The sequence below is a fragment of the Elgaria multicarinata genome, chromosome 1 (assembly GCF_023053635.1).
Source record: "Elgaria multicarinata webbii isolate HBS135686 ecotype San Diego chromosome 1, rElgMul1.1.pri, whole genome shotgun sequence".
Taxonomy (NCBI): domain Eukaryota; kingdom Metazoa; phylum Chordata; class Lepidosauria; order Squamata; family Anguidae; genus Elgaria; species Elgaria multicarinata.
This window is the reverse complement of record NC_086171.1, coordinates 22973207-22998989: the sequence shown is the minus strand read 5'-3', so window position 1 is coordinate 22998989 and position 25783 is coordinate 22973207. Positions and strand designations below refer to the sequence as shown.

At 38.6% G+C, this 25783-nt stretch overlaps 1 protein-coding gene across 1 annotated transcript in view; it reads right to left on the bottom strand.

Moving 5' to 3' along the window:
- TOPAZ1 (testis and ovary specific TOPAZ 1) overlaps positions 1–23493 on the bottom strand; it is a 54315-nt gene extending 30822 nt beyond the window's left edge. Inside the window, exons 1-8 of the mRNA XM_063147601.1 lie at positions 22275–23493; positions 18962–21311; positions 15642–15709; positions 12538–12665; positions 11558–11625; positions 8798–8916; positions 7487–7572; positions 6833–6952 (exon numbers count right to left, since the gene is read on the bottom strand). Coding sequence (XP_063003671.1) covers positions 6833–6952; positions 7487–7572; positions 8798–8916; positions 11558–11625; positions 12538–12665; positions 15642–15709; positions 18962–21311; positions 22275–23484 — 4149 coding nt within the window. The 5' untranslated portion in view covers positions 23485–23493. The remainder of the gene's footprint in view (positions 1–6832; positions 6953–7486; positions 7573–8797; positions 8917–11557; positions 11626–12537; positions 12666–15641; positions 15710–18961; positions 21312–22274) is intronic.
- Positions 23494–25783: the final 2290 nt, after the last annotated feature.

The window sequence follows — 25783 nt, the reverse complement described above, 5'->3', positions numbered from 1 at the left end:
TCAAGTCATGGTTTGGGCTCAAATGATAATGAACTGAACCACTAGCGTGATAATGAACTGAACCACGATTTACAGATTTAAAATGCAAATCAATTAAGAGAGAACTTAACTTAAAAGAAAATATATTGCTGTTTAGTGAGTATTTGAATGTATGTTGCCTTAAATTATCATAGATCTGTATTTTCCTATTTTATTCTATGGGAAAAAAACCCATCACTAACAGCAGAATCTTTTTATAATCAAGGTCCCTTATGATGACAAGTACGTAAAGCCCATTACAGTCTCTTCTACATGAGGTTTTTAACCAGCACATTTACCGAGGCTTCTGCTTCTGGGTTCTTTGAGAGATTAAGATTGGCTCTTTTACATGTTTTTCTCCAGATGTTTTCTTCCTCTACTTTTTTATATGTTCCATTACACAACCACAAGGTGATGCTGTGGTATAAGGGAATTAAGTAAATACATGAGGATTCTATAATGCTATTCAGAAAAATACCAGACTTTCCTTCTTAGGAAAAAACCTGCTGCAAAGAATTGGAGAGACTCTGGAGGACGATGACATTGTGTTGAGGACGATGACATTGCGTCAAGGACTCGCAAAGTACCGTGACTGAGGAATCATGAGAGCACAATAAATGTCTTGTGTAGAAAGGCTCTACTTCAATGCTCCACGTATTCCTATAATGTTTCAGGCACCATTCAAGTACTGAGTTTGACCACCTTAGAATTAAATCCATACTGTGAGTATTCATGGGGTTGCATAACACACTTGATTTCTTTTTTATTTTTTAATTATTTTTTAATACATCCAAACAATACAACAATATGATATAAAACAATACCCCATAATACACATAATATAAAGTAAACAATTTAATAAACATATGTTCTAACTTAATTCCCTTTAACATAATCATAATTAACATAAGTGTGCTCCTTCCAACCACAGGATCTTATTCATATTTCCAAAATCTCATTACTTCTTCTGGAGGTGTTTTCCCTCTCCCCTTTAATAGTACAAATTCTAAAAACTGTTTTCATATTCCTTCAAAATCATTCATTTTTATCATTCCTCTTCTAACTTTTATGTTACATGTTAATTTAGCATTAATAGCAGTATCCCATATTTCTTTATACCAATCTTCTGTATGATAATCCCCATGAACCTTCCAGTTCCGAGATATCATTAGTCTTGCTGCTGTCAACAAATTCGTTATCAATTCTTTTTGTCTCTTGATTACATTTCAATTCTCCATACACTGATAACAATGCCACTATCGGTGTCTCTTCAACCTCCATTCCTAAAATTTCTTTTATCTCTTTAAACACCATTTTCCATAATTTTTGTACAAATTCACATTCCCACCACATATGTAAATACATTCCTTTCTCTTGACAACCTCTCCAACATGTTGCTGAATTCATCTTATTTATTTTATTTTATTTCACAGGGGTTAGGTACCACCTCCAGACAAGCTTGTAATAATTTTCTTTTATCCTCACAGACATATTTCTCAACACTCGTTGTTTCCATATCCCTTTCCAACTCTGTTGCCCTATTTGTTCCTTCAAGACAGTTTCCCATACCATCTTGCCTACACTTTCTGTCTCTCCCTTTTCCACTAATATTCTATATATTTCGTTAGTTAAACCTTTTATTAGTTTGTTTTCTCTTTTCTCATTATTTTAAAAAATCAGCTCCTCAAACTTCGTAATTCCTCTACACTCTCCATTATCATTTAACCATTTCTTCGTCCACTGTTCTAATTGAATATAATTTAACCACGATATGTTTCCCTCTTTTAATTTCTCCGTTATTTCTTCCCTAGTTCTCATCCTTTCTAGCCAATCTTTTAACTTCATTACCTTTCCTTCTTTTAAACTTTTTCCCAACTCTTTTTTTAAATTTCCCGGAAAGTTCCTCATCATTATCAATGGTGATATTGGGGAAATACTCTGAAGTAAGTCCTTTTTATATAATCACTATATTTCCCAGTGATTTTTTAAAAGGAGTTCTCTATTTCTTCCCATTTCTTTACATAATCTCTAAAAAATGTATTTTCTAATTTCCAATCTATATCCTCTCCCTTTCTATCCTCCAACCAACTTAAATCTCCTAGTCCTATCATACTTTCTACTACATGTCTCAACCTATTAGCTACATGATATAACTTTAGGTTTGGGAGCCCTAGCCCTCCTTTTTTCTGCATTACATACCAACTATTTTTGTTAAGTCTCGCCTTTCTATCTCCATTGCAAAAGTTATTTACTATACTTTGCCAACTTTTTAATTCTTTTTCTGATATTCTTATTGGCATCATTCTAAATAAAAAAATTACTTTTGGTAAAATCCTCATTTTTATAAGGGCTATTCTTCCAAACCATGATAAGTTTATCCTTTTATATTTTTCTAATTTGCTCATAACTTCTTTTTTCAAACTATTTAAATTTTCCTTTTCTAAATCCTCTAAATTCTAGTAAGCTTAATTCCTAGGTATTTTATTATTTCTTTAACTTTCATATTCTTCTCTTTACTCTCCCATTCTCTCTCCTCTTTTTTTACTATAATTAAACATCATCATCTCTTACTTTGTCTAATTTATTTTTAATCCCGTCACTTCCTCGAACTCTCTCAGATGTTTTATTCTATCCATTTCCTTTAATGGATTCTTAATTGTTAATACAATATTATCTGCAAACATATTTTAATTTCCTCTTTCCATCCTATTCCCTCAATAACATTGTCCTCTCTTATCACGTTTGCCAGTAGTTCTATAACCAATACAAATAAAACTGGTGAAAGTGGGCAACCTTGCCTTGTTCCTCGGGCTAGTTGTATTTTTTCTGTAACTCTATCATTTACAACTACTGAAGGTAAATTTCGCAAATACAATTGTTCTATTAGACCTTTAAATCTTTCCCCAAATCCCATCTTTTCTATTATCATCTTTAATGCTGGCCAACTCACACAATCGAAAGCTTTGAATATATCTAAAGCTATTATTCCTGCTCTCAGCTTTCCCTTTTTTATCTCCTGTATTATATTTAAAACTCTTCCCACCAAATTATGCATTTGTATTCCCGCTACAAAACCACACTGATACTTCCCAATATAGTTACCTATAAATGTATTCATTCGCTTTGCCATTATAGCTGATAAAATTTTGGCATCTTGATTTATTAATGAAATAGGTCTGTATGAATCTGGAACTGTCAGGTCATTATCCAGCTTTGGAATTAATATAATTATTGACCGTTCCCAGAATGGTGATATCTTATCTCCTTCTATTATTCCATTATACAATTTCATTAATTTCAACACTAATATTTTTTTAAATGTTTCATAATACTCCAATCCCAATCCATCTGTACCAGGGGATTCCCCTTTTAATTTATCTATGACTTCTTCTATTTCTCTTTGAGTAATATATTCTTCCATTAAATCCTTATCCTCCCTTTTCAGACTTGTCTTTATATGCTTTTCTATATAGCTTCCCATTCTTGCCTTCAGTGTGACTCTTTCCTTATATAATTCCTGATAAAATTCTTGGAAAATCTTTATTTTTTCTTTCATCGTATTACATGGCTTTCCCATTTTATCTTTAACTATCCCTATTGAGTTCTTTGTCTTTTTCATTTGTGTGGCCCTGGCCAACACCTTAGAATTCCTATTACTATTCTCAAAATACTCCCTTTTTAAATAAACCAAATTCTTCTGTACTTCTAGATTTCTATTTTCTAATTCCTTCTTTTTTGCTTGTAATTTTGTTAGCATTTGTTTATTTCTACTTTGCAAATACTTTCCTTCCAGCTTTTTGACTTTGTCCTCCAATTTTTTCTGTATCTCTTGTTGTCTCCTTAATATACAAGTTTCTCTAATACAAATCCCCCTAGCTACCGCCTTCATTGTATCCCACAATACTAATGGGGGACATTCCCCGTTATCATATCTCTTGTAGCTCTTTCCCCATCTTCTCCACTACCTTTTCATATTTTAATATTCTAGTATTTAACTTCCATCTATTAGCTTCCCTGTAGTCCCTCTTCACCTTAAAATCCATGTTTACCAATGCATGGTCAATTACCTTAATTACCCCTAGTTGTGTGTTACAAACTCTTATTGCTAACTCTTTTGAAACAAAGATATAATCTCTCCTTGAAAAGGTTCTGTAAACTGGTGAATAAAAAGTGTACTCAACTTCCCCCCCATGTCATTCGCCAAACATCTGCAAAATCCTTTTCCTTTATCATTTTATTTAAACTTGTAATATTATTCCTTCTTTCTCGGGCGGTGGGGTTTGACATCTGAAATATTATCCAGCACCATATTAAAATCTCCAGCCAATATTACATGCCCTTTTTTATTTCCTCCATTTTTCTGAATACTTCCCTATAAAAATCACTTTGCTTCTCATTAGGGGCATAAATATTGACTAAAGTATAGTACTCCCCTGCCATTTGCCCCTGTACCATAACATATCTCCCTTTCCCATCCCTTTTACTCTTTAGTACACTAAATCCACATTTCTTCGAGATAATTATAGCTACACCATTTTTTTTGAAGTCCCCAATGACTTCTCATACAACACTGACCACTTTAACCTTAACTCATTTAATCCTTCGTTAGCCTGAAGAGTTTCTTGTAGAAAGATAAAATCGGCCCCATCTTTGTTTAACAACTGCTCTGTTCTCTTCCGATTTACAACTGCCCCCAGCCCTTTCACATTGAGTGTTGAGATACTTACTTTCTTATCCATAATATAATTGTTTTACTCTTTGTAGATCCCTTGTGCACACCCACATAAACAACACAACTAACTTAAACCAACAAACAAAAAATTTATTCCCTCCCCTCCCCTCCCCCAATTCCCCTCCCCCTCCTCCCTCTTCTATTCCCCCCTTTGCTTCTCCGTAGGTGAACCACCCCAGTCATGGCTATTCAACCTTCAAGGGGGGGGAGATAGAACCCACAGTCCTGATGCAGTACGCCCTCCAGCTCAGTGACCACTTCTTATCTCCCTCCCTTTCCCTCCCTCCAATTTTTATTAAGTCTTTTTACTCCCTACTTGGACCAGGACTTTATTCCTCTTCCCCTTCCGGCTGGGTCGGTATCTCATCTTCTATGCCTAATTCTCTCAGCTTGGCCATTCCCTGTTCCAGCGATGTTATTCTATGTTGTCTTCCTTCACGCATAAATCTCAGGAACACCGGATATCCCCATGAATAAGCAATCCCTTCCCTCTTAAACTTTGCTATTATTGGTCTAACACTTCTCCACCATTCGATGGTTTGTGGACACAAATAATTGTAGATTTGAACTGGTGCTTCTTGGTACTTCAGTGTTGTTATTTGCCTGATTCTCTTCATAAGCTGCTCCTTTTTATAATAGTTAGCGAATCTAACCAGGATATCACGAGGCATCGCTCTAGCTCTTCCTCCAGCCACCCGATGTATTCTCTCAACGTCTTGTGGTGCCAGATCTAAATCTGCAGCCAGCTCCTTAAACCATCCCAAAATGCTGGTTCTCAAATTCTCACCCTGCATTTCAGGAAAATTTCTTAAACGCAGATTTGGCCTTCTGGATTGGTCTTCCAAATGAATCAGTCTCAGTTCATGTTGATCAAAACTTATATTCAGTTGATTCACCTGTTGTTGATTCACATCCACCTGCTTCGTTAATGGTTGAACTTCTGACTTTGTTTGTTCCAATTCCTTCTTGAGCTCCAACATTGATTTATTAATTCCTTCCAGCACAATTTTGACCTCCTTAGCATTGGCTTTCTTATTATTTTCCTCCATTTTCTGGAGTAGAACCTCGTTATTTTTTTCTATCATATCTGCCAGCTTAATCAGCATGACCTCCTGTGCTGTTTTTGGCCCTGTGCCATTCAACTTGCCTGAACGATTACTTCCAGACTTCTCCGCCATTTTATCCCCTTCTTCGTTATCTTGTATCTTTGTTACTGGGTCGTCCTGTGTAGTTCCTTCTTCTTTTACTAATCCAGCCACTGATTTATCAGAGGGGTGAGCTTTGGTTCTGGTCCAAAGTGGTTTTCCCTTATTTTTTATTTTTTTTTGGCATTTAGGTTTCGACGCTTCAGTTTAGTCGCTCGCTCTTCCCTTTCGCTGCCCCCTCCTCCTCCTCCTCCAACTCCAATGATTTATTTCCAGAGCGAGTTGATTAGTATCCTCTCTGTACTTCGCTTTCAGATAAGGATATAACGTACTTTCACTTAAACTGTCTGCGTCTCATCAAAGTTATTTTTAGTGCCTTCTGTGAGTTTTTCCCTTCTCAGGAAAAACCAAAACTAAGCTGCAAGCTTCTTCTCGGCTGCTCTGAGAGGTATTTTTTACATGTTTCAACTTCACGGAGGATTCATAATACTGCTAATGAAGTTTACTCACTTTATTATGGCAATCATATGGAGATAAATGTGTTTCTAGGCTTCAGACATCTGGAGCTTGGTAGAACTTTAGTGCATCATTCGACTGCTAGGCTCCGCCCCCCAACACACTTGATTTCTGTACACTCGACTACTGGTAGCTCAGTGTGTGAATTGGCTCCACTTGGAGCATTGTAACTGAAGAGATAAATTATCTGTGGTGTTTTATTTGATGGCTGCATTCACTCATGCAAGTCATAACTGAATTCTGCAGTCATCAAGTAATGAACTTGTATGTGTGAATCACACCATAGAGAGGAATACTCTAAGATCATTCCACAATTAATGAAAATATTATTCTGGAGACTTGATCAAGGCCTTCCATCTTGTGCTTATATAAGCCTATGAAAGCAAAATAAGAAATACGGAGAAGAAAAGTATGCTTTTACCTTGTCATTTCCTGATGCAAGGAAATGTGAATACCAGCAACTTGCTCTCTCACAACCATTCAATGTATTAAAATGTGATCTGCAGTATCCATGAGGTATATAAGTCAATCCTAAATTAGTCTGCAATATAACCCGAGAAAGATCATTTTTTCACCTCAGAGTTCTTATTTGAAAACAGTCAAACATCAAATCTCTCTGGTAGATATATTTAGGGACCTATGTGCATGAAATAGATTAAAAATTCTGGACTTACTGTGATAAGTTCCTTTTTGACACTAGGTGGAGGGATCACAATGTACCATAGCAAAGAAGAACAGCTTTAAAAGAAACCAAATACACCAACTATCTAACTCAGGAATTGCTGATCAATAATGCAACTCACATGCAACCAGAAAGCAAGGAAATGAGAGGACAGAAAAAGAGATCCCTAGGGCTCAACTATTCTAACTCAAACCCTAAGAGCCAGAGAGCCTCATCCTGCAAATTCTCCATTATCACAGTAAGTCCAATGTTCTATATTTCTATTGTGCAAGTGAGTATCCTTGTATGTGAAGTCCAGAAACAGTTCCCATCTCAGGGTGGGATCCCTTGCTGAGCTGAAACTACAGCCTAACAACCATCAACAGTGGTACAGCTTATACTTCAAAAACTTACCATTGCATTTTTGTCTACTTTCCAAGATTCATAACCTTTAGAATATGATGAAGGCAAAAGAGGATCTTTCTTGGAGAATCTGAAATCTAACGTTGAAGATAAGAATATGGCTATACTGAGTAAAATAACTGTGTACCACATTTATACTTAAACCTAAATTAATTACAGTGTTATAAAATTATCTTCTTCACCTTCTCTGGTCTTATTCCAGAGATGATTCGATAACTGTAGTTTTAATTTATTTCATACCGACATTTTAACTCTCTTCAAGGACTGTGAGTGATAGAAACCATTAAAAATGAAAGCTGAAATTCTCAGGCTAATATCACACTGGAAAGCAAATTTGCTATTTTCAAAATGATTGTGACTGTAGAGAATACGGGACTTTTACAAGGCCATTTCTTTACAGTGATCTCACATCTATACAGGACAATGTATGCACTTTTTCACTCAAACACATGACCTCATATGTATAAGTTTTGTCATGCGGTATATTACAGCGTTTTCCTGGACAAAAGTAATATGCATTTGAAAAGTCTTAAATAAACTGCTCTTCATTTTTTGTTGGGTCTTTGCCAGGGATAATAGAATACCCCTTAACTGCCATATCTAATTATATTTAATTATGCATCTGTTCAGTAACTTAGTCCACCATCCTCTCTAGCTTTCATTTAGCTAACTTGCTGTAGTATTTTGGTCAGTTGGTTACTTCTACTGAACAGGAAGGCATTTATTTTAATTCCCAAGTTATTGAGTTGAATTCAGACTAGCAAGAGCTGATTAAGAACATGAGTACAATTATACGAAGAATCTTCAGATCGTGATGCAAAATGTAGAACTAAGTACAAATCTGGAGTTCTTCCTACTTCACCATTCTGCTTTTGTTCATAGGTTGCATTTTAACTTTAATAAATACAAATTAATACTCCCTGACACACAAACACTTTGAGCAAAACATGAGGGACTCACATGCTCCTGCCTTTCCCAGTGCATCATTCATATCCTGGGTTCACAGTAAACAGTTTACTGTTGCATCTGAATTGTGCAATCTATGGTTACCACTAAGAAGAGAATTAGAGGCCCACTTCAAACTATGGTTTCCAATTGTAAGCAAACTATGGCTTGCATTAACCATCACTTGCCAAGTTCAGATGTCATAAAACTATGAACCAGGAAATGGAGGAGGAAATCAATATGTATAACTAAGCCCACAGCATATTTCTGATGTCCAAACCCTGCCAACATCTGGCAAACCAGGCAAAACAGCAATGTAGCAAACCCATAATCAGGTATTATGAATGAATACAATACCATTTATCCATGGTTTCACTGCTATGTCTTGCTGTTGGGGAGCAGTCGCTTTATTAGCAGGAAGCAGCAATTTCAGCTGATGGTCACGGTTCACAGGGTCAATATATTGAGCATTCTCGCTAAATTCCAAGTGGGGAAGAAATTCATAAGGACTTAAGATGAAAAGCGTTTACATCCATTATTGATAAATTAGCACGAAATACATTGTATTTTCTGAAACCAAGAATCCATTCCTCAAGATGGAGCTCCAATAACTAGGTGGATAAACACTCCTTGTTGATTAGCAAAACACACCGGGAACTTAACATGTTAGCTGGGAATGAGGAGATGTTTGAGCAGGGAGCATGAAGTACAGAAGGGGCTTTCTTGTACTGAACATGCCATGTCTCTTTTGATCAGAACCATTTACTCTGAGTAGCGTATTTCAGGTGGATGTTTCTCCCACTGTTGTCTGTGAGACATCCGGGATGCTGATGCATGCCAAACATGTGCTCTACCAACCATGTTATGGCCAATCTTCCAACGATCCCTTCAATTGACTCAGGAGATAGAAGGTGGCCTATTAGGAGTCTAATAAAGCAGGGGTGAGGAATCATTTTGGGTCTGGGGATTGGACTGCACCCTTGCAGGCCCGATGGTGTCAGGGAGTGGGGCCTCAACTGAGGCTCCATGGGCTGGACGGACTGCTCAGGAGGTATACATTTGGCAGGTGGGCCAGAGGTTTCCCATCCCCATATTACAGACTACCACACTTGTCCGCTTGCCTCTTTAGGTGAGCAGCTAAAGATTTTCTCTTGAGTCCCACATCTATTCTAATTGCCTACTAGAATTTTGCAGCAGAAATTGGTTGCTCCTAATGCCTTCAAAATTTCTATTAGTAAGTTATTCAAAAGATTGACAACAAGGGGTAACTATAAGTTATAGTTGTATAACTGGACTGTTAGAAAGCAGGGCATGTGCATTTTCCTCCATAGGCTACAGTTTGAAAATGGGGATGGCGGGGGGGAACTTGCACAAATATATACTTTTGAAAATGCACATAAACACGCTTTCGGAAGTGCACATTTGAACACAAACACATGTTTGGGAAATGGTGGAAATTTCCCGAGAATTGTGTTGCTGCTCGCATTAGCATTCGGTGTTATAAACTGGGTATGTTTGCATGATTTGCAAACAGGAAGAAATGTTCATACATCACTACTATAGACAGGCATTACGGTGAACAGGCATTATATAAAAAGATTATATCCCAGTTTCTCATACAACATACCCCTTATTATTGAGCTACAGCATTAGGGTTAAGGAAGTCATAGAGGGTAGTTCTAGATAGGGGACTATTTCTCTACTCCATGGCACATGTACTATTGCATGCCACAAAGCTCCACATGATTTATATGTATGTGAAACCTCTGAGTGTGGTTATCTACTGATGGTGACACCCAGTTCAATTTATTGTTTTCATCAAACTCAGCTAAAGCACTGGACATGCTGAACAGTTGTCTCAGATCAGTAATGGACTGGAAGAGGGCCGACAATATGAAGCTCAATCCAGTTATGATAGAAGCACTGTTAACAGGTAGTTTACTTGAGCTGGGAAGTGGTGTTCAAGTGGTGGTTAAAGTCTGCCCTTCTGATGTGTAAATGGCATTTGTGGCACAAAGTGTCTTTCAACAGCTGAGGCCAGAATGGTACTTTGACCAGTTATCCATTCTGTGATTACAGTGAAATTTAGAATGTTTTAAGGATGTTTTAATGATGTATACTATGTTTTTAATCAGTTTTTATGTGTTTTATATTCACTGTTGTTCCCCGCCTCGATCCAAGTGGAGAGGCAGGTAAGAACTATATTATTAATTATTATTATATTAGATTAGTGTAATGTATTGCACATTGAGCTGTCTCTGAAGACTAGTCAAATCTCAGTTGCTTTAAAATACAACTGTTTAGATTGTAAGACCTCATCAACTAGAACGTCTCATGAGTTTTAACACGAGTTTTTGGTCCCTTTCTGAGAACAATTCAATGTTCTAGTTTTAACCATTAAAGCAATATATAGCTTGAGACCTGGGTATCTAAGGGGTGGACTGTTGCCACATGAACCTGCCTGGTTCTTAGGGCCTGTCTTCACGGCTCTGTTTCGCCGCAATACCACTGCTGAGGGATGGGGGTGGAAAATCCCCACGCTTACAGGGTGCAGCTTTCTGGCCATCTGGGTATTCGAGACTGCCCCCATCCTCTTTCTTGGCTTCCAGCAACCAATCAGGGGTTACCATCGGCCCAGAACGCCCCAGGATCAACTATGGAGCAATGTCTCAACAGTCGTGGTGATCTTGCTTTGAAAAAAGGATCAGGGTATGTCCCTGACTTCTTTAAAGTGCAGCTTCAAGGCAAAGCCCTGCAGAGTCTGCTAATCAGTGGCTGCATTGTATAACCAATATAGCACTGATTCACAGACACCGTGGGGCTTTGAAGACATACAGACAGCCCCGTAGTCTTTATGAAACCCTTCTTTGGGTTCCCTCCCCACCAGAGGCTAGGTGGGTGGCAACCGGGAAAAGGTGTTTTTTCCCCAGTTGTGGTGCACACCCTAGGCACACTCTCTTCAGGAGGCTCTAGAGCTTTGGGCCAGTTATTCTATCTTTGTAACTTCTGTCTAAGAGCAAAGAAAAAGAAAGCTAGAAAAGGTGATTATGAAAAAAATGCCCTTTCATTTTCTTTACTTAATTGGGTTTACTTTAACATTACTACTTGAATACATACATTTTTGCAATTCCCTGAACATTTATTTCTTCTTCTTTAACAGCAAGCATTTTCTCTGAAAATTTGTACTGTAAGATAAAGGACACAACTTAGTTAAAATAAACTGAAACTCATGTTTCCATTTTATAACATAGCCTTCTGGTTCATAGAATATTTAAGAGGAATAGGAGAGATGATTGCCTATAGAGCAGAGTGGGCAATTCTGGGGGCAATTCCCTCACCCAGAACCCAACAAGAGCCATGACCCTCCGTGTCTGGAAGTGCAATTTTGCTTTGAAACAAGGTATCTTGTTTATACGCCTTGTCTTAAAGAGAAATCTCCATCTTTTTTGCTGGTGCTGAATTTTGTCAGGATATATGGCAATGGGGGTCACACACACAAAAAGGCTTGGGTGCATTTGGCCCATGGGCTGCGTGTTGCCCAACCACCAGAGATAATCTATTTCTAATCCAATCCACTAATACAGAAGCAACAACAAAGCTTGCCAAAACAAGAAAGGAGATTCCCTATATACCTTGCTGCATTACTGAACTGCTGTTATAAGTTAGATATGAGCATTTATAACCTTAATTTCTAATTTGTGTGTTCTGCTTAATTTTGATAAATAGATAAGGTTTTCTGCCAATATAAATGTCTAAGATCCATGAAAGAAAAATTAAGGCATCATGCTAGATTTTCTTCTCGAAAGGTTTTACAGCTACCCACCTAACGAATCTCAGTTTTAAAGCAACAGAGGTCCCTAATACCGCAATCTTATATATGTCTATTCAGAAAGCTCTACTGAGTTAATGGGACTTATTCCAGGTAAGCGTTACACTTACTTGGAAATTAGTGATCTCAGTGGCACTGACTTCCAAGTAAACATACGTTGGATTGTGCTGTAAGTATTGTAAAATATAAAGGTAAGTCTCCTCAAATAAATTACATATTATGTAGTCACATTACCTTTTACACACAAAAAATCAATTCTCTTACGTACCTTTTTATCTATGTCAAAACTCTTTGCAAGATCATCTGTTTCAGTCACCTGCCCATCCTCAAGAGATGATTCTATTACACCTCCTACAGAACTGATTCCACTTAGGGACTCGGATTTAATTTCATCAACTGGAAAAATAATGCAAGACGTATTGTTGAATTATATTGACAGTGAGAACAGAATGCTTAATTTGGAAACTGAGTATATCATTTCACCTGTATTCAGACGGTGTTAACTGTTTAAAAGTAACTCTTGTCATGAACATAAAATTCTTAAGGTGGTAAAAGATAATGCTGCACAATTAAACATATGATCAATGGCAGAAGTTTCATACATCCCAAGTCCTGAAACAACTGTACTTATTACACGAATATGCTAATACATAACTCATTTTATGCTTCAATATAAAAAGTACCAAGAATAATTGTTCTCCATGAAATAGCCCGGTAATCTTTAAAAATACCAAGTTAACAAGAAAAGATTAAGAATAGTGCTGCGTGGAACAGCTGGTATTTTTGTTTGAAATATTTTTATTTAAAGGGGAGAACAAATATTTGGCTATATTATGGCACCAGCAGATCAGCATGTCTTTAATGACCAGTGCTGTCATGAGTAGTGGCTACATCTTGGTATTTTAAAAGGATTCAGATAAATATATTACTAGAATTTGGATAATAGGGCAGGTCGCACAAAGGACTACGAGTACAACATAGCTCCCACAGGGAGTTAAACTGCACTGGTTATTGCTCAGCAACTGTATTTGGTTCCTTCCTGTCAGGACATTAAAAATACCACATAGTCAGGCACACAGACCACCCAGGCAACATACAAATGTGAGGAGAAAATGCAGCTCCTTTCACCAACATTCTCCTTTTGCTCTTCAATTAGGATTTGACCCCATTTTAGATGACTGAAGCACAACTGGGTTTAAACAAGCAGATCTGCTGCAATCAGAGGTAGATTGACCCTGACTTTCCAGGAAAAAACAGCAAATGTAATAATACAGGTTATATTATTACAGGTTAACCCTCACAGAGTTAGTTTAGAAGGAGATTCAAGGTCAACTTTCATCCTAAAGCAAGCTAACTGCTAAGCAATTTGGCTTAAGAGCATGAAAAGCTGAAACCCATCCAGAGCAGTTTCAGGGATCTGAATTTGAGATCCACAGTTTCTTTGTTGGGAATCTGATCAAACATTTATTTTATATATAACCTGAGGACTTAAGATGCAATGTATACATCATACAAATCCCAGATTTCATATCCCAATTCTACTTAACTAAAATAGAGAAGCAAAAGCTGATTGAATTGAATAAAGTTTTCTGAACTGACACTTCCATGGATGATTCCATGCACCAGCTTAAAAAAGAAGGCGTAGGCCTCTTCCAGACCACTTGACAGACAGAGGCTTTGAGCCTTTCAGCAATGCCCCTGTCCAAACAGGGCGGCACTGCTCAGCCCACCAAGATGACACTTCAATCTGGGCAATTCTTCTGCAAACCCCCATCCTTTCTTTATCAAGTTATCACAGACAGCTTCTCTGCCAAGGTCAAAACAAGCAGGTGGCTGCGTGAGTAGGGCCACCCCCCTATCCCTGCTCGAAGAACACTGAGAGAAATCAACTCACACAGATTCTAACATTGCAGAGGCCAAACAGGCCCAAAGCCTTCCAGACTACTTCTAATTAAATCTTAGCTAAAAAACTACAATATCCCATGGCAGTGGTTAACTATGCCCGACAGTAAACCTGGTACCCTCCAGATGTTTTGGACTACAACTTCCATAAGCCCAGCATGGCCAATCATCGGGGTTATGGCAGTTGTAACCCAAAATATCTGGAAGTTACCAGGTCTCCTATCGCTGGTTACAGCAACAAACATTGACTGTCTGACAATTAAGGTTCAAACTCCAACCCTAAGCATCAGCCGAGTTGTGCTATACACAATGTTATATTGTGTATGAGAGAGAACATTGATAGGAAGTTTGAAATACAAGGCTTAATTAGAGGGAGTCCAGACCTGGTGTTTTTTTGAGACAGAGTTCAGGGTTGGAACATGTGAAACAATAGCATGCCTCTGAATGCATGGCAAATACTTTCCTTCATCACTAAGGATAGCCATGTCTCTACATAGTAGGGATTGGATTCAAGGCAGACATGAGAGCCCCAATAACTCTCAGTAAGAAAATTAAACACTGCCTGTGCATGATGCGGGGGGGGGGAGTGGTACAGTAACAGCAGATAGGAAGAAGTTGATAGCTAAGTAAGGATGAAATGGTTGAGGCAGAAAACCAAGGGAGGGAAGGCCTCTGAAAAGGGACTGAATGGACAGGGTGCAGACCCATCTCAAACATAGTGACCAGTTCATATACAGCAATGGCAAATCATGGGTTAATCCATGATTTGCCAGGGTCATTCTGAACATACAACCTGATCAGCCCTATTGGAGGTTCGTCTGTGTTGTGTGAACCCAGATACTATGGGTTAAACCAAAGTTAACCTACAATTAATTGTTAGATGAAGTTTGGGTTGTTTAACGCCTATTAACCCATAGTGTCTAGATTCACACTTCATGGAACAACGTTTGATCAGATTGTTCACAAGGTTGCTTATTTAAAATGGTGGCAGCACATGCCAAGTATACACTGCTGCAAATCATGGGTTAATTAACCCAGAATCTGCTGCTGCTACATGTGAATAGGGCCAGTGCCTGAGGTGCTATGTAGTTACAGAAAGTACTGTGTACAAATATATATATTAACATCAGCTGCTGGAGTTTACATTGAACCTAATCCCTGCCCTGAATCGCTTCAATAGTATTGTTATTTCTTAGTCTATTAGAAATTATCAGAACTTTCTGGAAAAACAAACATTGCCCAGGGTTAGGGATGAAAGGGGCATATTCTGCTGCTACGAAGGGAACCTGATTTCACAAATGCCCTTTGCTTTGGGGGTCAATGACATCACTTAGTTGTTGGAATTTGGGTAAAGCGAAGTAAGAGTGCCATTTAAGAGTATACACAACTGGGCAGGATGGTGTGCTAACACCAATTTCGAATATTTTCCCCACAAACTTCTATTTTCTTTTTAATTACTACCATTATTACCTTCTGTCAATGAAATTTTGGCATCTGTGACAGATTTCAATGTTCCATGATCATGAATAGGTTTGTCTCTGTAAATAAGTAGATTTTATAAAATTTAGATAGATGAAGAAAAAAATTCTAAATGAAAAAAACACACACCATACAATTTAGATAGAACATGTTTATATTCTCTGTGCCACAGCCACCCTCAACAATTCGGCTCCCAAATTCTTTGCCCTTGTATTTCTCTTTCCTTAGAGTGTTGCAGCCAAGATCTTCTGGCAAATTCTCCACCTTCAATAATTACAGAAAATATAACTCGCCACTTCTGAAGTGAAGAACCCAGCTAAGGGGAAGCGATGTCTCAGAATCATATATAAATTGTGACACTGACAGAACCGTAAATGGGCTTAGCTCAACTTTTCTACCAATTTGCACAGAAAAGGTTGACCAGGAGAGAAGTGAGCAGCTGGAAGAAAAGGGAACCCTAGCCAAGGATAGGCAAGGGCTGGAATCCTCTTAACCTGATCATGAAAGGGAAGACATTCAAGATTCAGATCCAGAGTGATTTTTTCAAGATGCTGAAATTTTGTAGATGGTCTTAAAGGTCCTTTAGACCGCACTGAGGCTTTGTCTGGCTAAGGCTATAAGAGGGTTCTGTTCTCCTAGAAAAGGAAAGAATTATTCTACCCCAAACATGTAATGATATCCTATACTTCCCTAAATGAAAAGGTGATGTAATTAGTACTGCTACATTTGTTTCTTTTCTCATAGCTGCTCAATATCGGCAGAGTAGGACTAATCTGTTCATAATTTCTGCAGGCATCTGGCCAATTTTCACTGACAACCTGGATATTTCAAGGGTATATATAAATGTTTTCAAGAATGTATACAATATAGTCTCATGGATGCCGCTCACACCCCTCTGCCCATTACTTTAACAAGTATTCCCTTGCCACATAAAGTTGTTTTATTAACCAAGTCTAGTTTTTACAAGACCTTAATCATTTTAGGTTCTGGAGTCTGGCTAAAAGACTTGAACTCAGTTCTGTCTCTCCATTTTACAGCTGTAGTAATGAAATCTGCCTAAAGGTTAGGAGTGGACACAATTTTGCCATTAAAATGTGAAGATTGAGCCCCACATCCAAATATTATTGAAACTTAGGTATGAAGGTGTTATCCTAGATAACTGGATAACATTATCCTAGAACCATTTTTTGTGGTTTCGTGTTAATTTGTTATGTTCATTAGTTATCATTCACAGAATAAAATAAAACAAGACAAGATACATCATAAAAGCTGAAGAATTTAGCATAGCAGTTTCACAATTTTAAAAGGTGCACATAACCTCTGCTTTTAAAGGCACATTTCAGTTTTACCTGCCAATTGCAAGGTGAGTAATTTACTTGTCTCAAAACTGTTATGCATTCTAAACGCATCCTTCCAAAGAGATTGCTACTCCATAAAGAGAATTTACAACACAAGATAAACATATATGAGAAGTGTGACACTTGGAGTATTAAAAGTAGGTTGCCCATTCACTATTGCCTCCACAATATAATATGTAGTAGACAGCACTGAGATTATATGCCTTTCCTAATTGATTATATTCTATTGATCTACAGATGTTTAAAGGAAAAAGTGATGGAAAATAAATGCAGCTACCACGGTGCAGTCTTTAACATTACTTATAGCTCCATAAGTATGTCATCCATGTTCAGCTAACCACAAAGCCGACTACTGGATAACTAATGAAAAAAATAATCAAAATAATCTTTGGAATAAGCTAAGTGGTTAGTTGCTTTATGACACCTATACAGAAAGGTATTTCTAAATGCTACATACAGTACTTCTGAGAACTATTTAAAAAATAAAATAAGGGTGCAATCCTATGAATGTTTAGCTAGAAAAATGTTTGTCTGAGGAATGGTGTCTGGAGAATGCTAGGAGTTACAGGACGTTTTCCTGTCTAAACTTGAATGGGATTACACCCTAAAATAATTAATGTTGTAGACTATTACTGCCATTCAAAATTCTAAAAGAACTTTCTTCTCCCATCTGCTTTCAAGTCTGATGTGCTTCATTTTCCCCTTAAACTATCACTTTGATAGATCAGTGTGATAATATCTGGTGCTTAAGAGAAATAAGTAGAAAATTCATGACTGGTGTTCCCCAACTCCCACTGACCTCACTACCATAAATTCTAATCTATCCCTTCAAATTCTAAACTGAGGGTATGTCTACACCATCCATTTATCCCGGGGTCAGCTCGAGGTCGTCCCTGTGCATACAGATGACACAGATGAGATCCTGGGGTCATCCAGGGACAACCACTCACATCCTCCAGGATAAAATGGCCTACTTTTATCCCGTTTCCCCCCGCAGTGGGAGAACCCTGAGAACTGTGGGTGGTGTTGTGCAGGCTTCCGGGTCCTCCCTCTTCCCAAGTAGCAGGGTTCTTTAAACGGGCATGGATTTGGCACAAGGTGACTCCGTGCCCATCAAGGGTGGGGGGAAGCAATTTCACCATCCCCAGGATGGCTGCTGGCACTTTTCAGCACTGACTTTTAAGTTTATTATTTTTTACTTACTTTTTCAGAGGATTGGGGCCATGCAATTGCGCAACCTGCTCTTTCTTCCAACCTCCCCCCCAAAAAAACCATGTGCCGCACCAGAACATCCCTCTTGGCTCTCAGGGTGTCGCACTGGCGTTTGGACAATGGGGGAGGATCCCAGAAGCCAGAAAGCCCAAGATCCTCCCCACTTGTTCCATAAGGCTCATAGGTGTAGCTGAGCCCTGAATATGCTTTAGAGCAGACTTGAGGAACTTCTGGCCCACAGGCTAAATACAGGCTATGGGGCCCCCTGACCTGGCCCACCAACTTCCTTGCTGCCTTTGGCTAGGTTCACCCCCCCACCCCCCGCTAAGCCATGATGGGTTGCTAACCATTATGCGTGTATATTATACAAACAGCCTACTATGCCCATTTTGCCAAGCTTCAGTTCTCAGAGTAGGCCATTTGGGCAGATTAACCCATCGTGAGTGACAGAGTGTGTGTGTGTATGGGAGAGAGAATAGGAATCATGTCGGGGCTACATGCCCACTGCTGGTATGTAGCCTCTGACATGCTGGTCCAGAACGAGTTTGGTCCCCAGACAAAAAAAGATTCTCCACCCCTGCTTTAAAGAAAGGAAGTCCCAACTGTTAGGGATCAACACTCTCTAAGAAAATCTCTTATACAAGCCTACCAGAGTGAACTGTGCTTTAAGACTAGCCAGATGGTAAGTATATAAAGACCAAAAATATCCATTATACAAATATTTCAGGAGAACATGCCTACCTGGGATAGCACTTCAGATGTTGGCTCCTTGGAAGATATGGGGACTCTGATCCTAACTCTAATTTTTCTTTTAAGAAAATGCTAGAGTTTATGTTTGCAGGTTCTTGTTCATCAGTATCTCCAAACAGATCAGGGTCATCCTCAATTACATCTATCACAAGAACATCATCTTCATAAGCCTTAAGAACATCTGCAAAGTTAGCTTTGTCTTCTGCAGAGTAATTGCTGCAATTACCTTCATCATTAGTTTCTGGTGCCAAACTAGAGTCCAGCATTTGCTTTACATATCCAGTACTCAAAAAGCCAGGACTACCTTTCAAAGTTGACGATTCCAACTCGTTCACATGGGAAGCTCTTATATTTTTATTATGAACACTTTTCTTTTTAGAAAGTTTGTCAGGAACATCACTGCCAAGTTGATCTGCATATTCCTCCAATATGGTAATACTATTAATCTGCTCAAACTGGAAGTGATTCTTAGAGTTTACATAAGATGAAATCTCTTTAGCTCTAGCTTTCTTTACAGAAGCAATAGAATCTTCTAGTATGTCCAAAGGATTGCAATTATCTCTTTCTGATGATCTAATGTATTCTCCTTTTCTCAATTCATTTTTATCCTTCAGTAAAGGAATTCTGAAGTTTGATAAATTCCCTGTGATTAATGTTTTCAATGGTAGTTCTCGTTTAGCTACTGAGGTCTTCTGGCAATTCCTCTTACTTTTTTTGTTGTCTGCAAATGCACCAATCTGGGTATCTATGGAAATAGCTCTCTTTGTTATATTTCCTTTATTTTTAGCATCTTTCACTAGTGAATTTGAAGCCATTTTTGATTTCTTTACAATCTTATTGCTAGACGTGTACTGTTCACATATTTCCACATCCACAGAGGAAAATTTATTTTCATTATCAATAGCTGAGGGAGCTTTGCATACATAAAGTAGAGATTCTGAAGTTGGGCTTTGATTAGTAAGTTTTGTTGTATGAGCCATTAAATTATTTGCAAAATCTTTGCTAGTACCTGTCAATGGTTTATATAGTTCCACTTGCCCAGAGTTAACTACTGAATCAGTAGTTCTTAAAAAATCTTTTTCAAAGTCAGATACATGATTTTTACGAACCCACAAAGAAGTTCTGGCACATGATTCATGGGGCCAAACATTTTTACCAAAAATTGGGACTGCTCTTTGACAGGTGTTTAGCTGCAATTTCCTTCCAACTTTACCTACTGTTTTTCCTTTGGGTGTTTTCCCCCCTCTTTTCATACAGTCAGCAATATTTTTGTTGCAACTGGTAATTTTTTCACTGAATAGTGTCTTTACTATGAAATCATTACCTCGCACTTCATTGCCAAAACCAATCTGGGCTTCTATGCTCTTTACTTCAAGGTCATGTTTTTTGAGGACCTCAGATTTCTCAAAGCCACTGGCATCGGATGTAACCAAGCATGCTTCACTCACCTTTTCATTGCTAGACAAGTTGGCAAGCTGATATTGAGGTTTTTGCAGAGGCTGCTCCAGAATGAAGTCAGGGGTATGATCAAGTAAAGATAAGGAAGTTGTTTCACTGAAGTTTAGTTTTTCCAGAATTGTTGAAGAATCTGCTGTGGCAGTATCTTCTCTTTGCAGTCCACACTCATTGTTTGTATGGACTGCTGATTTTTCTGGGTCCTTTGACATTTTAATCCTTTTGCTCTGTTTTTTCAAATTCGAGAACCGCTTAGTTTCCCTCAATTGCTTTCCGTTTTGACATCTTGAGTTATTATTATTTTGGCACATCACTTTTTCAACCAATATGCTTTTTTGTGGGAGTGATCTTCTAGCTTGCGTTATGCTAGGGCTACTACTCAGATCATTCTGTCCCATACTCCTACTAGAAGAGACAATCTTCCCTTCACCAAGTACAACATGCAGGGATCCACAATCAGCTTTATAGGTCTTGACACTTGTAGATTTTAACAACGCTTTAATGTAGCAGCAGTCAAGCAATTTCACTACTGGAATTTTTTCTACTCTGCAGGGAAAGACATTTTGCACAGCAAGCAACTTAAGTTTTTCATCCTGGTGCTCTACAGATATGCTATTTTCTGCTTTGTTTTCAACTACTTTTATATCCAAAAGCTGTGGACATTTGATGTTTGTAACATGAAAAGAGGTAACATCACAATATACTTTAGCTTTCTTCTGAAAACAAGGGCAAACAGGATCTTTGCTTTCAATCTCATTTGATTTTGATATTGGAAGACATGCAATATGCTCTAGCAGATTCTGTCTATTGCAATTTTGAGAAGTACTCAGTTCAGTCTCTTGTAGCTTTCCATGCTGTACGCTTAAAACTTCAGGGGGTTGCTCTCCTGATTAAAAAAAAAAGGAATTATAATTTATCTAATGTTTAATGCATTCTAATAAACAAGGCAGTACTTCACCATAAATAAAATGTACACTTATACATAAAAATGTTCATTAAACTGCAACTCTAATAGTAGCTAGCATAACAAGTTGTTTTATAAATAAAAATGTGAGTTCTAAAACACTATAGCTGGCATTAATCCAGCAATACACTTACTGCTACATTTTGTGTGTGTGTTTGTTTTATAAACAATTCCTTTTAGGGTGCTAAAATAATTTGGTCTAATAATTTTGCAAACATGTCCAGAACAGCAATCTAGCTATACAGAATCTGAGCAATGAAATGCCAAAGAAAAAGTAAATAACATATTCAACAAAATAGACTACATTTTCTTTTTTAAAAATAAAATATAGTTAAAAGCACCCAAGGCCATAAGAAAGCTTGGCATTTTTAGGTCTCTAACTCTGCCACTTTCAAAGATTTTCCCCATTTAAAACACATTAGCTCCTGAATACCCCGTTGCAAATATTTAGTTAAACATCTCAAAATGAAGCATATTAAATTGTTTCAATAGCTTAATTTTCAGGACATACTAAAATTGTGTTTTGTACTTTTCTTAGCCAAAATGTAAAGGTGAACTTAAATAAACAAGCAATGCTTCCTAGTACTGACTGAAGGTTTTTCATTTTTCAAGGGGTTACTTTTAAAAAAATGGACTTTCAGACCTTGTCTCCAGCAAGAATTGTAGTTTGTAAAACGTTTCAACAAAAATTACAATGCTGTCTACTTTATTTTTCTAGTTGCCATTTCCACAATTTAAAAATGAGGAAATGTTTGAGGTGTTTGTATTAAATTTGAAGGCAATAAGGTTTACTAAGTAAAATGATCAAGTAATAAAGGGTGGGAAAAACAGAAGTAAAGTGCAAGGTCATAACAATATAGAGAAAGAGAGAATAAGCATCCTTACTAGATATTTTGATCTCTTTTTTAAGTTCAGTTGAAGCCACAATTTCATCCTTTCCACCTGACTGTTTTTTTCTCCTACCCCTTACTCTGGTAACTAACAGATCTTCTGTGGGGGCACAATCCACCATTTGTTCTGCAGCCATTTGCTTTTTAAAGATCCCTTGCCTACACCCAGGAACTTCCCTAACAATCTTCTCTGGCTTCCAGCTAAGCTTCTCACCACTTTTATATGTCTTTGATTTCAAAAAAGCTCGCGTTACCATCCTATGCCTTCCTTCTTCTGCAGTGCTTCTACACTTTTTATTCTCTTCAAGATTTGCTACACGCGTCAATAACTGTTTACGTTTTTGTTTTGAAGCCTCTACATCTTCCTGCAATTCTGACAGGGTCAGGGCCCCAGAAGAGTTATTTTCTCTTTTTCTCTTTTTCTCCCGAGGTTTTACCAACTTCAACTTGGAGCTCTTCACTAGACTCTCAGTTCCTTCCACAAGATTATCACTTGAAAGGTGTGGTACAGAAGATGACCTCACCTTCACTGGGTGCCTTGCGCATTTCTCAGAGTCCTGCAGCTGAGATTTACAGCAACCAATGTCCCTTTTCCTTTTTTTACTTTTCAGAACTCCTAAGCTCAGTATACTAGGCTCTAAGTTAGATATGCACTTCCTTTTTGTTCTCCCTCTTTTGTTCTGGTTTCTGAAAGCCTTTTGCTCTGACCAAACTGGTTTAGTTCTCTCTCTAAAGTACCATGTTTTCTGCTGAGGTCCCCCTTCGGAGGCAGAGCAGGTGTTGCTTTTCTGCAGGCTCTCTGTTACTTTCTGAGATTCTAGCCCTGCTACTGAACTCTCATCCTTTTCAGTAAGATTTCTAACTTCCTTGTGATGCCCTGATTTTACCAAGGTACATCTGTGCTCTCTTATCAAACTGTTTGCATTCTTCAGGCAGCTTTGGATTTTCTGTTCAGTTTCTAAGAATGAACTGGTAGAATTTTTCTCAAGAACAGCATCTTTTTTATGAGACCACACTTCCAGGGAGGTGCTAGTTCTTTCCTTTCTAAACTTTGATGCTAATTTATTTTGCAAAGTAAGTCTAGAAGCATCACCATGTTCCTGTTTCCCCACACTCTGGACAGTTTTCTTTGATTTATGTCCTTTCATCAAAAACTCTTCCTCTTCCAATTTTATGTCTACAACGAAGTTACAGCCCACTGCCATTGTACTCCTTTTCCTTCGCTCCCTTCTATTATAGAAAAGCCTCTTGTTCCTTTGGTGCTTCTCCTTTAAGCCTACTTCAGAAGTAGGTTGCTTTCTTAAGTTACCAGGTTTCACCAGAAATGACAAAGAAAATGAATGTTTTGTGGCTCTGTTCTCATCTACAGATGATGGCGTGCCCAATTTGGGTTTCCATCCCTATTTCTGGTAACAGGCAAATGAAGTGTGCTCCTGCTTACTCTTCTAACCTTCCTATAAAATCTTGGGGCAAAAGAACACCCCAAATATTGATTAGTAAAAAAACAATAACCCCAAACAACCCAGTTATTCCTACAGGTGTGCTTTCATTAGCAGCGAGTCATAAAAAAAATAGGAAATAGAACCTTCTGTAGAAAATCAAATCAGCGAAGACATAAAATCATCCCTTGCCATTTGAAAATAAAAACAATAAGCTTCTTAGTCTTCCTCTTACTGTGCCTCAAAGGGGCTCAGACATATTATATATAAAAAAGATACACGTAAAGTCTTAGGGTGAGGACCTGCCACGCCACTCAAGCTACAGATTCCTCTTGTCTCCACACTCTTTAACAGAGACAAAATCAAAAGAGAGCCCAAAATAATGGAAGCCTGCCCTCGAGCACTGGCTACTTGCCTCTTTTGGCTAAGATTCGAGATACTGAAGCGCTTTAAGTTTAAGGCGAGTGAGGCAGGGCTTGTATTCCTTCTCCTCCGAAAGAAAATGGGAAGCAAACCCACGCGGCACCTACATAGACTTTCTACTTAGTATTCTCGCTAATCCAAGCCCTCACAAATCTGAAAAAAACATAATTAAGCCTCCAACAAAATCGGGAAAAAGCCAGATTCTGAGGACCCCACCCGCACTCAGCTACCTTCCTTCCCTCCCCGCCACTCAGTTATCGCTGGACGGCCCCGGGCCCTAGCTACGCCCCCACCGCCCGCCCACGCTGTGCGTACTCCTCCCGTTATTCCAGGCCCCGCCGCCGCCACCACCCTCAGCCACCACTTCTTCCCTCTCTCACTCACTCTCAAAAGAGGCAGATCCGGTGACCCTTGTGGAATAAATAAGTGACAAGACGCTGCCTGGAGGCGGCGGCTGCACGCAGGCGCCTCGGGAACGAAGGTATAAAGACGTCGCCACGGAAGCGCTGAAGGGTTTGGTCGGTTTTTCCTCACGCGGGGAGTGCGTGCTGCTGAAAGGAGGGGAAGTTCAGCTATTTTCCCGCCGCCGACCCCGCACCTCCCTCTTAGAAGGGGTCTTTAACGCTGTTAGCTTGCTGCTTTCAGCTCTTGTTTGCGGCTAAGTTTGAGTTGAATTGGAAGAAGTGTTCCTTCTGTTAGTACGACAGTCAGTCGCTCTGTTTAGCACTTAGCAGAGAAAACGTTCGCCCACCTCACTGGAAGGGGTGTGTGAGCTGGGAGTCACAAAATGGCGCGTGGCTTAGGAGGGCGCACGCCTTTGCCTCGCATCCTTCTCTGCTGCTCTGGACTGAGAGTTAACCGTGCAATTTTATTTTGTTTTTCTTGAAGGGGAGTTATCAGCCGATAAGCCATCCGATTCCTTAGCTGCCGTGTTCAATTCCCTTTTTTTTAAAGATTTTAATTACTTTTAGCGTGCTAACGTGAGCATTACTTGGGTGTTAGTTGGGAACCCTGGTCCTGTGCGTCACAGAAAATGGCTCTCTGTACATGCTTGAATACTGGCTGTGACTGATACGATCATTTTCACGCCATGGTTGCTCTAGGAGAGAGAGGAATGAGCTGTATTTTATTTGCTTGATTTGTACTCCGCCTTTCAATCAAAAGCTATCACAAAAATGTGATAGCCTATTGCAGCAAAAACAATCAGGAGTCTTGTAGCACAGTATTTTTTGTAGCAACTCAAAGCATGGCGATTGAATACTGGCAAAATACATAGCCCTCAAAAGCAACAGGCATCTCCTTCAACTGGTAGCAAAGGAACAAAGGCCTTGAAAGACCTGAGTTAGGCTTAGTAGTAGCCAAGAATGGTATAGCAGTTAGAGTTCTTTTTTGATCCTAGAGCCCTATGTTCAAATCCTCCACTTACCATGAAGCTTGCTGGATGACCACAAACCCATCATCAATTCTCAGTCTGTAAATTAACTAAGCACTACATGAAGAAGTACTTTGTTTTGTCTGGCCTGAATCTACTGTCATTCTATTTCATTGGATGACCTTTGAGTTCCATACCAGCTGCCAAATTTGCTAACATATCTAGTGCCTTGCATTCCAGTAGTTAGCTCATAATAACAACTTCATTGCT